The 13,057-nt window shown below is 38.7% G+C and overlaps 2 protein-coding genes across 2 annotated transcripts in view; both read left to right on the top strand.

Moving 5' to 3' along the window:
* The window catches only part of slc24a2 (solute carrier family 24 member 2), a 44,228-nt gene extending 37,673 nt beyond the window's left edge, over positions 1-6,555 (top strand). Inside the window, exons 9-10 of the mRNA XM_057843564.1 lie at positions 1,859-2,025; positions 2,104-6,555. Of these exons, the coding sequence (XP_057699547.1) occupies positions 1,859-2,025; positions 2,104-2,353 (417 nt within the window). The 3' untranslated portion in view covers positions 2,354-6,555. The remainder of the gene's footprint in view (positions 1-1,858; positions 2,026-2,103) is intronic.
* Positions 6,556-9,511: 2,956 nt separating this feature from the next.
* Positions 9,512-12,725, top strand: xpa (xeroderma pigmentosum, complementation group A). Its single transcript, XM_057844048.1, has 4 exons — positions 9,512-9,939; positions 10,022-10,127; positions 11,538-11,821; positions 11,896-12,725. The coding sequence occupies exons 1-4, from the start codon at positions 9,654-9,656 to the stop codon at positions 12,048-12,050; spliced, it is 831 nt and encodes a 276-aa protein (XP_057700031.1). The 5' UTR covers positions 9,512-9,653; the 3' UTR covers positions 12,051-12,725.
* The last annotated feature ends 332 nt before the right edge of the window (positions 12,726-13,057 follow it).

The raw sequence follows: 13,057 nt of genomic DNA, 5'->3' as shown, positions 1-13,057 counted from the left end.
TCAGGGCCTGGACAACTTGCAATCATTAATGGAAGAATGAATTCAAAGGTTTATCAGGATGTTTTGCAGGAAAACCTGAAGATGTCTGTCAGACAGTTGAAGCTAAAAAGAGGATGGATGCTGCAACAAGACAATGATCCAAAACACATAAGTAAATCAACTTCAGAATGGTTTCAGAAGAACAAAATACACGTGCTGGAGTGGCTAAGCCAAAGTCCAGAGTTGAACCCCACTGAGATGCTGCGGCATGACCGAATGACAGCGATTCATGCCAGACATCCCAGGAATATGACTAAACTACAGCAGTTTTTTCGAGAAGAATGGGCCAATAATAGTCCTGATCGATCTGCCAGACTGACCTGCCGCTACAAGAAGCGTCTGGTTGAAGTTATTGCTGTCAAAGGGGAGGGGGCACAAAATATTAAATGTGATGGTTCACTTATTTTTTCCCCCTTCTGTCGTTGTTTGCAAACTATCCTCATTAAAATATGAAAACCTATAAATGTTTGGGTTGTTATAGCTAAAGTAGACACTAGGGTTGTTCCGATCATGTTTTTTTGCTCCCGATCCGATCCCGATCGTTTTAGTTTGAGTATCTGCCGATCCCGATATTTCCCGATCCGATTGCTTTTTTTTTTTTGCTCCTGATTCAATTCCAATCATTCCCTGATAATTTTTCCCGATCATATACATTTTGGCAATGCATTAAGAAAAAAATGAATAAAACTCGGACGAATATATACATTCAACATACAGTACATAGGTACTGTATTTGTTTATTATGACAATAAATCCTCAAGATGGCATTTACATTATTAACATTCTTTCTGTGAGAGGGATCCACAGATAGAAAGACTTGTAATTCTTAAAGGATAAATGTGACTTTGTATATTGTGACTAAATATTGCCATCTAGTGTATTTGTTGAGCTTTCAGTAAATGATACTGTAGCCATTCAACTGTTCTGCCCAAATGCATAATGGGAAGTGCAACCATGACTGTGCGTAGTGGCACCAATTGATATACTGTATCTTCTCTGCATTGGGAAATAACATATGGTGTTAAGAAAAAGATCAACTACTACCTTTCCTCCCCACATTGCTTCCCATGATATTTCTAATTGTTGAAAGAGGGATTGTAAGGCTTCAGTCAATTAAAAACAGGCTCCAAAGACTGCCAAAATTCACTCTACTCATTTTACGCTTTTACCTCTATATATAGGTAAAACGTCACCATTATAGATTGAACGCGACAATGCGTGAGTGGGTCGTGCAACGCATGCGTTAATTGCGTTAAATATTTTAACGCGATTAATTTTTTAAAAAAATTAATTACCGCCGCTAACGCGATAAATTTGATAGCCCTACATTAAGCCAAAACTATAGACTCTGGAAATACTTTGAAAATGACGTGATCGGACCCGATCAATCGGGATGACATCTTCAGTAGACACTGTTCTTTCCTCTGTGTGATTCTGACAATGATCAGATCACATTTGATGGTGATTTTATGCAGAAATGTGAGAAATTCCAAAAGGTTCAGATACTTTTTCATACCACTGTATGCTTGTACTCTTACTCAAGTAATTTTCCCCCTCTGTATCTGTACTTAAGTAAAAAAAAAAAAAAAAAAAGTGAGTACTTCATCCAACACTGCTTCCCGAACACAAGCCTGCTTCGCTATAAAATATATAGTCCAGTATTTATAATATAAACAATTGAGAAGTCAATGTTCCCATTATATTTGGTCTCTTAAAGTGTGAGGCACATAAACTTATCATTCCTGCAGTTCACCTCATGTGGTTAAAAGCTTAAAGGCTGCAGTTACAGGACATTTCATGTGTTTCGTTTCATCTGTAGGTTGGAGAGACATTCTGGATCACAGAGGAAATCATGGGTCTGACTATTCTAGCAGCAGGCACTTCCATCCCTGACCTCATCACCAGCGTAATTGTGGCCCGAAAAGGCCTCGGTGACATGGCCGTGTCCAGCTCAGTGGGCTCTAACATCTTCGACATCACTGTAGGGTAAGTGGGAGTTTTGCTTTAGAAAGGATATAACCCCCACCATCCAAGCTCACGATCGAACTCCGACTTTACTTCTAGGCTTCCATTTCCGTGGCTGATCTACAACATCATAAATGACTTCAAGCCAGTGGAAGTGAGCAGCAATGGCCTTTTCTGCGCCATCGTCCTCCTGTTCCTCATGCTCCTCTTTGTCATCATCTCGATCGCAGCCTGTAAGTGGAGGATGAGCAAGCTGCTTGGCTTCCTCATGTTCCTGCTCTACTTTGTTTTCCTCATCGTCAGTGTCATGCTGGAGGACAAAATTATAGTATGTCCAGTAACTGTCTGAGAGATGAGGCATTGATGCCACTTCATAACTTAATTTCAGCCGTGAGGCTGCATTTTGTGGGTTGACACCTACTTGAAGAAACTGATGGACCAGTTCCTTGAACATTGACTGAACTGAGCAAGTCAAGAAGAGTTCATCAGAGATGCTGATGTGTGTGGAAAAATTGCACCGATGAAAGCAATGAAGTCTTTATATGATTTATGACAAGAGAATTTGAGTGGACATTATTTTGTGTTTTGAAGCTCTGAGGCTACTGTTTTCATAATCAAGGAGGAAAAGGAGAGGCACGTGGACCATACATGTGTGAAGGCTAGGTATTTAGATTTGAAATGTTGGATTCCTGTACATTGTCATTCACTAGGGTTCATCCGAATAATTTGCACAGAATTGTTGTTTTATTTCATGAATAACAAACAGGCTATTGAAAAATTCTCATTGCAGAATACAGAATTTTAATTGGTGGAGGTGTCCATTATTTTATTTTCCCACTAACAGTAATAGTATATATTTATACTATATGTTGGAATTTGACCTTCTAGCCAGATTGCCGGAATCACGCCACCCGAACCATCGCAACCACGCTAGCGCAATTCCAACGAACCAGGCCAGCGCAAGCTCAAAAACCCAGCCAAAAGGCCAAACTCCGCGCATTCACCTTAGTTTTAACCCTGTGTACTGACTCCATTTTAAAAGCAGGTTTCGAAACTCAAGTTGACGATTTATTCCAAGTCGACAGCAATTAAAACAGCAAGGCAAAACAGCAAACAGACCCAGACGAGAAGAAGGCAAAGTCAACAATCAACAGGTAAACAAAACATTCCCACGAAAAGCCAGCGCTAGATAAAGAATTCAGTCTTTTGAAGGCTCTTGTGGGCGGGCTGTGGTCCGGAAGAAGGGTGTGTTTGGGCATTGTTTAGGGTTATTGCCTGTTGTGGATTGGGCAGGAAGGTTCGTGCGTTACTGTTGTCAGGGCAACGAGAGTTGAGGATTTTGCCAGCCTCAGCGCCACTTGAGTGGTGAGTGGCAACTGGCTCATCCGTTATCAGATGTTCCTTGTGTGAGGAGATAAAGTCCTTCCATTGTCCCGGACTGTCCATTGTCGGTTACCAGAAGAGCTGATGATGACATTTGGTGGTCCAGACGTGGGCTTGTGAGATGGCCATCCCCTGCTTGTCTCGCTCAGTCAGCTCTATGACGCGCACGTTGGGTCTCCCAGTCAGCACAATTCAGGGTCGGCTTCTGAAGTCAGCAGGCATCCTTCTGTAGTTGTTATCTCCCTTATTTTTTGTTAAAGTATGACTTAAATGCAATTTATTTGACAAACCCCTAGCAAAAAGTATGGAATCACCAGTCTCGGACAAGCACTCACTCAGACATTTTATTATGTAGAAGAAACTCAGATAAATTGAAAAAATAATAAATTAGTTCTAGTACAACTCTTTAGCATTCAGAAACACTAAAAGAAATGAATAACAAACATTGTGGTGGTCAGTAAATGTTACTTTTATAGAGCAAGTGCAGGGAAATAAATATAGAATCACTCCATTAAAAAATATGGAATCACTCTATTTTGTGTAGAAAATACAGACACACCCAGTCAGTTTCCTTTCCTTAATTGGGCCCCTGCTTCAGATTAGATCTACTCGTTAGTCAGCAGTTAAAAACAGTTATCACACCTTGGAGGGCTGCTGGACCAAGTGGATTCACAAAAATCATGGCTCCAGCAAGAGAAATGTCTCTTGAGACATGGAGAGGATTATCAAACTTTTTGAAGAAGGTAACGCTACACATACAGTATGGTTGCCAAAGATGTGGGCTGTTCACAGTCGCTGTATCAAAAATCTGGACCAAATACAAACAGCATGGCAAGGTTGTTAAAGTTGAGCGATGTACAACAAGACAAATACAGAAGAAATGGGAGGAAGCTGGAGTATGTGACAGAACAGTGCAAAATCACCTAAAGGCAATTGGAATTTCATAAAGGAAAGCTAAAAGGAAACCATCATTGACACTTAAACAGAAAAGAACAAGAATGAAATGAGCTAAGGAGAGGCAATCATTGACTGTGAATGACTGGATGAAGGTTATTTTCTCTGATGAGTCAAAAATCTCCATTGGACAAGGTGATGATGCTGGAACTTTTGTTTGGTGCCGTTCCAGTGAGATTTACAAAGATCTCACTGGAAAACACATCAAAATTCCCTCAGTCCTTGATGATATGGGGCGGCATGTCAGGCAAAGGCACTGGGGAGATGGCTGTGGTTAAATCTTCAATAAATGCACAAGTTTACATTGAAAATATGTTTGGGGATAATGAAATCATTTTCCAAGATGACAATGCATCATGCATAAAACTGTTAAAGCATTCCTTGGAGAAAGACTCATCCAGTCAATATCATGGCCTGCAAATAGCCCAGATCTCTACCCTATTGAAAATCTGTGGTTGAAATTGAAAAAATGGTCCACAACAAGGCTCCGACCTGCAAGGATGATCTGACAACTGCAATCAAAGAGAGTTGGCACCACATTGGTGAAGAATACTCATCGAGTCCATGCCTCAGAGACTGCAAGCTGTCATAAAAGCCAGACGTGGTTCAACTAAATACTAGAGATATGTTTTGATTGTTATTTCTTTGTTTGTTTGTTTCTAATGAATCTTTCTATTTTTCCCTCAAAATGGAGTGATTCTATATTTATTTCCCTGCACTTGCGCTATAAAAGTAACATTTACTGACCACCACAATGTTTTTTATTCATTTCTTTTAGTGTTTCTGAATGCTAAAGAGTTGCACTTTTGAACGAATTCATTATTTTTTCAAGCTTTTTATCTGAGTTTCTTCTACATAATAAAATGTCTGAGCGAGTGCTCGTCCGAGACTGGTGATTCCATACTTTTTGATAGGGGTGTATATTGGGTGTGTTAGAGTAATACAAACAGTAAATACGGGTAAAGATACTATTTCCTTTAATGACATCTACAAACACAAATTTGTTTTGGTATGCCTTTATATGCATCACATCCTGGCAGTCACCCTCACGGACTTTCATTACAAACAAAAGTACTGGGACTCCTACAGGAAATGAAAATGGAAGAAACATGAAGTTGGTCAGAACACCATGGTTTGTCTCAAGACTTTTGTCTGTGTAATTTACAAAATAACCAACTACTACTGTAACTATGACTAACAAGAAATGAATTTGAGGCTCAAATGATCTGTTTATTTTACAAAAGAGGATGCAAATAGTGTTTTGTTTGCATACACTCAAAAGCAAAAAAGGTACTAATTTCTTACTACCAGTAATTACTAATTTAATTAGCATCCTCACTTTACTTGAATGGACGAATAAAACGGTCATTAATTAGGATGTCACAATGAAATGCCCTATAAAGGCACAGCCATGATTCCTGATTAACACCATCCGCTGCATTTTGTCTTGTCATCCAATCTATTCTGTGCTTACAAAAACTTTTTTTATGCAATTTCAACAGTGCTTCATACATGTACTGTATAGTCCAAGTGTATGGTGGTGAGGTGCTGGAATCTGTTTTTTTTTTTTTTTCATATTTATCTAAATATTTGCTTGTGCGTTTCCCATTTTTCTCTTGTTATCAATATAAGAGTTTTTTTTTTTCTTTTCCGACACTTTTTATTATTAAGGTAAAAACAACAACAATAACAGAGAAACACACTTGATCTCCTAGTCATCCCCCAACCTTCTCATAAGTATTTTAATTGAACTCATCTAATAGTATCAGAATGTTTTATTTTGCATTTGTGTATATAATTGTTTAAAAGTATATATATATATATATATATATATATTTCAAGTCTGTATATCATTAAGTTTGTTTTAGGCCGCTCATGAAATTGAAATTGTTGCTTCGATGATTATCCGTGAATTATGCATGGGCATATGCCCAAGGAAAAATATCAACAGACCATCGTTGGGTATCATGACCAATACTATTTTTGTATTTCCATCTTGTGCTATGTAAGGATGGTGATGTATTACAATGTAACAAATGTACTGTATTGCTAAACTTATTGTAAAAACTGTCATTATGAAATAAATGAATACTGACCTCAAAAAAAAAAAAAGTTCAAATGAACTACGACCGCCAGGCTCCCTAAATGTATGATTAGCCAAGAGAAGTTATCAGCACACCCAAAGGGCGCACGTGTGTGCTACATGCTAACTCAGAACCAACAGGCAACAAAAAGTGGTGGATGAAGTACTTTTTTTTTAATAACACAAAAATACTTAAGTAAAAGTACAATCCCAAAAAAAAAAAAATATATATATATATATATATATATATATATATATATATATATATATATATGAAAGTCTAATGTTTATCAGTACATTACAGAAAATAATGAACTTAATCATAATATGCTAATATTTTCAGAACGACTAGTATATGAAAAAGAAAATCTCGACCACTGCTTGATGTCTGCGATTTCCGCATTGCGACCCTTGTTATATGACTATGTTTTACCCGTATCCCAAAAAACATCCAGCTGTGGCCATCCACAGCTGTGTCTTGACACTTGGTGATATATGCTACAGGTTTTGGATCGAAACAAGGTAAGTCCGCGATAATATCTCGTTAAAGACATGGCGTTTGTAATTCTGATCTTGCGTGCTCTTACCTCCAGATAGGGTTTTGGTGTTTAAAAAAAAAAAAAAATTTAAATGCCCTCCTGTTCAAAAATTTTCTTCCCCCAGAAAATTGAGATTTTAAGATTTCCAATAATGTATCATACATACATATCGGACAATTTTGAAATTTGGCCAGATTGGGGGTCTCAGAATATATATATATACAGTGGGGAGAACAAATATTTGATACACTGCCAATGGGTTTTCCCATTGTGAGTGTATCAAATACTTGTTCTCCCCACTGTATGTATATGCAGTGCTTTGCAAAAGTATTCGGCCCCCTTGAATCTTGCAACCTTTCGCCACATTTCAGGCTTCAAACATGAAGATATGAAATTTAATTTTTTTGTCAAGAATCAACAACAAGTGGGACACAATCGTGAAGTGGAACAACATTTATTGGATAATTTAAACTTTTTTAACAAATAAAAAACTGAAAAGTGGGGCGTGCAATATTATTCGGCCCCTTTACTTTCAGTGCAGCAAACTCACTCCAGAAGTTCAGTGAGGATCTCTGAATGATCCAATGTTGTCCTAAATGACCGATGATGATAAATAGAATCCACCTGTGTGTAATCAAGTCTCCGTATAAATGCACCTGCTCTGTGATAGTTTCAGGGTTCTGTTTAAAGTGCAGAGAGCGTTATGAAAACCAAGGAACACACCAGGCAGGTCCGAGATACTGTTGTGGAGAAGTTTAAAGCCGGATTTGGATACAAAAAGATTTCCCAAGCTTTAAACATCTCAAGGAGCACTGTGCAAGCCATCATATTGAAATGGAAGGAGCATCAGACCACTGCAAATCTACATAGACCCGGCCGTCCTTCCAAACTTTCTTCTCAAACAAGGAAAAAACTGATCAGAGATGCAGCCAAGAGGCCCATGATCACTCTGGACGAACTGCATAAATCTGGCCTTTAGGGAAGAGTGGCAAGAAGAAAGCCATTTCTCAAAGATATCCATAAAAAGTCTCGTTTAAAGTTTGCCACAAGCCACCTGGGAGACACACCAAACATGTGGAAGAAGGTGCTCTGGTCAGATGAAACCAAAATTGAACTTTTTGGCCACAATGCAAAACGATATGTTTGGCGTAAAAGCAACACAGCTCGTCACCCTGAACACGCCATCCCACTGTCAAACATGGTGGTGGCAGCATCATGGTTTGGGCCTGCTTTTCTTCAGCAGGGACAGGGAAGATGGTTAAAATTGACGGGAAGATGGATGCAGCCAAATACAGGAACATTCTGGAAGAAAAGCTGTTGGTATCTGCACAAGACCTGAGACTGGGACGGAGATTTAGCTTCCAACAGGACAATGATCCAAAACATAAAGCCAAATCTACAATGGAATGGTCTAAAAATAAACGTATCCAGGTGTTAGAATGGCCAAGTCAAAGTCCAGACCTGAATCCAATCGAGAATCTGTGGAAAGAGCTGAAGACTGCTGTTCACAAACACTCTCCATCCAACCTCACTGAGCTTGAGCTGTTTTGCAAGGAAGAATGGCCAAGAATGTCAGTCTCTCGATGTGCAAAACTGATAGAAACATACCCCAAGCGACTTGCAGCTGTAATTGGAGCAAAAGGTGGCGCTACAAAGTATTAACGCAAGGGGGCCGAATAATATTGCACGCCCCACTTTTCAGTTTTTTATTTGTTAAAAAAGTTTAAATTATCCAATAAATTGTGTCCCACTTGTTGTTGATTCTTGACAAAAAATTAAAATTTTATATCTTTATGTTTGAAGCCTGAAATGTGGCGAAAGGTTGCAAGGTTCAAGGGGGCTATGTATGTGTGTGTATATATGTATGTATGTATGTATGTATATATATATATATATATATATATATATATATATATATATATATATACATTTAGTTTTTTCAGCATTTAAAACTAATCTGTGGATATGAAGAGATATTTGTAAAGAATCAAAAGCAGTCTGTAAATGAGTCAGAGCTTGAGCTGGGGAAGAACCGGGAGCATATAGAATGCAACCATCTCCAAAAAAGTGGACATTACAAAATTGATTAGGAAGAGTAATATTATTAATGTATAACGTAAAAAGGAATGGTCCAAGGACAGACCCCTGCGGCACCCCATTTGTAATGGTAAGTGGACTTACAGTATAAACAAGGCATGTTGAATGATCACAATGGGAGTATGTCACACTACCATGTGATACATTAAAACTGTTCCGACCAATCAGACTCACAGATTTCCATTCTCCGTCTCAAGCAGCTGAAGAGGACAGTGTAAAATAAATACAATAAATAAATAAAACTTTAGAGTCAGCTGTATATTTCGAATACGTTCTGAAGATTTTTTAAATGCTCTCCTGTATTTTCAATCAAAGAAGTCACTTCAATTAAAAAAAAAAAAAAAAAAAAAAAAAAAGTCAAATCAATCGCTATCCATAAGCAGTACACAACGCTACCGCATAGTGGCGGTAGTGACAAAAGAGGGGGGGGGGGGGGGGGAGAAGAAGACGTATCCGGAAGTAGAGCCTTTGTTTTTGCTTTCGTAAGTTTCGACAGGCTGAGCAACAGTGCACATTGTATAATGCGGCGGGGCACTTAAACCTAGACACATTGTTTCTGTCCCACTAAGTCAGTGAGGTTTCCGTCAAACGACATGGACCCATCCAGGTCACCGACGGTGGTTGTTCCTGATGGAGCCGTAGCTGAACAATGTCCAAAACCCGAAATTTCTGCTGCGATGCTGGCAAAAATTGAGAGGAATCGACAGCGGGCGTTGATGCTGCGGCAAGCCCGGATTGCGAGCCGTCCTTTAGCAGCTGTGGAGGGTGCGACTTCAGCCAAAGTTTGCAAAACTATCGACACCGGTGCGGGGTTTTTCATCGATGAAGAAGAAGGTATAGAGGAGGAGCAGAAGACCAAAAATGTGGTTCATCAGCCAGGTAGTTTTCATAAGGGGCGTTCAAGTGTGGGGGCAATGTTTTTTTTTTCTTTGTCTTTCTCACGTAATGTTTTAATTCACAGCTCCAGTCATTGAACCGGACTACTTGTTTTGCGATGACTGTCAAAAGCCCTTTATGGACTCGTACCTCAGCAACAGCTTTGACCTGTCTGTGTGTGACAAGTGCAGGTACGTATACAATATACATATGAATAACTTAACAATGTTTCACAAGCCTTGTTGAACAGAGGGACATACACTAGTAAAAAAAAGGGGCATTCATCTTTTGGGTGAAATTTCAGGATGTACAAAATATGCAGAAAATTTGCTCTCTGTACTCGGGGTGTACTCTATGTACCTCACGATACGATACGATTTGTGATACAAAGCTCACGATAACGATTATCTGACGATACGGTGATATAACGATTATTGATACATTCAGGAAATCATTCTAGGATATTCTGCAAACTAATAAACAGAAAAACAAGCTTCTGCTGTGAATTGGAATGAGTTTATCACTAGTAGACGTCCAATCCATTTGAAGTGGGAGGGTGACAGCTCGCTGCCATCCCTCCCACCTCAAACGGATTGAACGTCAATGGCCAGTAGTGGCAGCCAATGCCAGGCAATGAGGTAATTTTGGGCTATTTAAGGTCATTTACCTGTTGATTTTCAGTTACTTCCTGTTGATTTGGGGGTATTTTATGGGTCTCTTCCTGTTTATTTTGAGTTACAGAACAGGAAATGGCCTGCGAATCACCCAAATGAATAGGCAGTGACTCAAACTCAACAGAAAATGACCTGTAAATGCCCTAAAATGAACAGCAAGTCACCTTTGAATACCCTGAAAATCGGACAGAATGACTGTGAATGCGCTGGTTTTGAATGAACGAACATTCCCAGTCTAAATGGATCGGGCGTCAAGCACCGTCAATGCAGCCTTAGAGTTAACTGAGACACTATTATGGTGGAAAATTTTGGTAGCAACTTGTTATTTTATTTTATTTTATTCTATTTTTTTTTTTTTTTTTTTTTTAGACATTGACACCTTTTCAAAATGATATCTCGATTCTTGGCAGGAGCATATTGATAACCTTTTGGGATACAAAGTATCACGATATATCACCATTTCGATATTTTGTCACACCCCTAGTACTAACCACTTTAGTCTGCTATAAAACATTGACAGTCCTCTCCACAACACAAAATTGCGGTTAAAATGTGACACATCAAACATGAAAACTTGCCGGATTAAAGAATTTGCAAGCGATGCGAACAAAAGAACAAAAGTCTATGACTGACACAACATGCATGATGAAAGAGAATTGCATTTTGTTCTTTTTACTGAGTGTAAAGATTGCCGTTAGTGGCTTAGCAAACGTACTTCCGGTGAACGTTTCAAAATAAAAGCATGTCATGTTCAGTTTTCTGGAGGCAATCGCATATACTTCAGATTCTACACTACGAATGAATTTAAAATGACACCCATTATGAAAAATCTGATTGGCAATGATATTATGTAATAACTGATAATAAGCCTTTTGTGATAAATATACAGTATTTAAATGAGTTAAATTGGCAATTTATCCACTTCAGAGACAACGACCAGAAGCACAAGTTGATCTCCAGAACTGAGGCCAAGCAGAACTACCTACTGAAGGACTGTGACCTGGACAAGAGAGAGCCTCCTCTCAAGTTCATTCTGAGGAAAAACCCTCACAATCCACGCTGGGGTGACATGAAGCTCTACCTTAAAATACATGTAGAAAAACGATGTATGGAAGTGTGGGGTTCAGAGGCAGCGCTGGAGGAAGCCAAGGAAATAAGGGAAGAAAACAGAGAAGTGCAGAAACAAAAACGCTTCAATAAGAAAGTCAAAGGTTAGTTAGAGTGCCTGAACAATATAATAAGCATGAAGGCTTTCGACCGTTAATGCGTTTGTTGTGTTTCTAAGAGCTGCGTCGGGCAGTGAGGAGCAGTATGTGGGCCAAAGACACCAGTGCCCACCAACATCAGTACGGACCGGAGGTGGTGGTGGATCTGGAAGAGGACCTCTACAAGAAAACCTGTGAGACCTGCGGACATGAACTGACCTATGAAAAGATGTAAACTGACACCAGCGTTGATGCTGCGAGGAACATTTTCTGAACTCACTTTTGGTATTAGATTTTCTAATAAAGCACTTACCTCAATCCATGAACTAAATTGTCCATTGTCATGATGAAACCTGCCTTGTGAGATGTTAGTTTACCAGTGGTAAATCAGCTAACCGGCCAGAGCTACATTAAGTTAAGTCATCAGAACCTCAGAAGTTTTATACTCTCAATACAAACAGTCACGTTTGCCCGAAAAGGTGACGTGAACATGAACGAAGTGCACCTCTTGTCATGTTTTCAGTTTGTATTTGGTCTCATTTGGCCGAGTCATGTTTTATTTAGCTAAGTGCTTTGCTGCCAGGGCATTCACTGCACCGGAATGAGATGCAATGTCGTTGAAAATTATTTTTGTCTTTCACCTTTGGAAAAATGTAGACTATAAGGTACTCTACAGAATTTTTAAAACATGTATTTTTGTCTTTCACAATTTAAGTCCGCTCCCAGGAGTTTTAATGTGTCAGATTTTTGGTCCATTAAATTATGGCAAGAATTATGGTACAGAATATGTTTTTTTCCTTTGGCTTTTGTCTAAAAAAAGTTATTTTCCAACCACAACATTTTTTTTAGTGATTCAGTGATTTTAAATGGCAACTTTCTGGCTTTTAGTTTTGTGTCTTTTCTATGTTTTTGTACAAAATTAAACTGCATGAACATCCTCCGAGACTGGCAATTCCACAATTTTTGCCAGGGGTTGTAATACTGAATACAATACTTGCCAAAAGGAAGTGTCAAATGTATTAAGTATGAATATCTAAACTGTAGCGATGAACCTGTTTTAAAAATCTAAATGAACATTCAAATTTATGAATACAATATTAGACGGGCCAACTATAGATTTTTTTTTTTTTTTTTTTTACAGTTATTGTAAGTCCTTACATCTTTCACTGATTTTTGACCAGGGGTGCTAAGAACATTTCCATGCGACTAATCACACTTACCGTGCATCAAGGGCGTAGGTTT

This window comes from Corythoichthys intestinalis, chromosome 8, assembly GCF_030265065.1.
Source record: "Corythoichthys intestinalis isolate RoL2023-P3 chromosome 8, ASM3026506v1, whole genome shotgun sequence".
In the NCBI taxonomy this organism is placed as follows: Eukaryota; Metazoa; Chordata; class Actinopteri; order Syngnathiformes; family Syngnathidae; genus Corythoichthys; species Corythoichthys intestinalis.
Note: the sequence above shows the minus strand (reverse complement) of the source record. Positions and strands in the feature narration are given on the sequence as shown.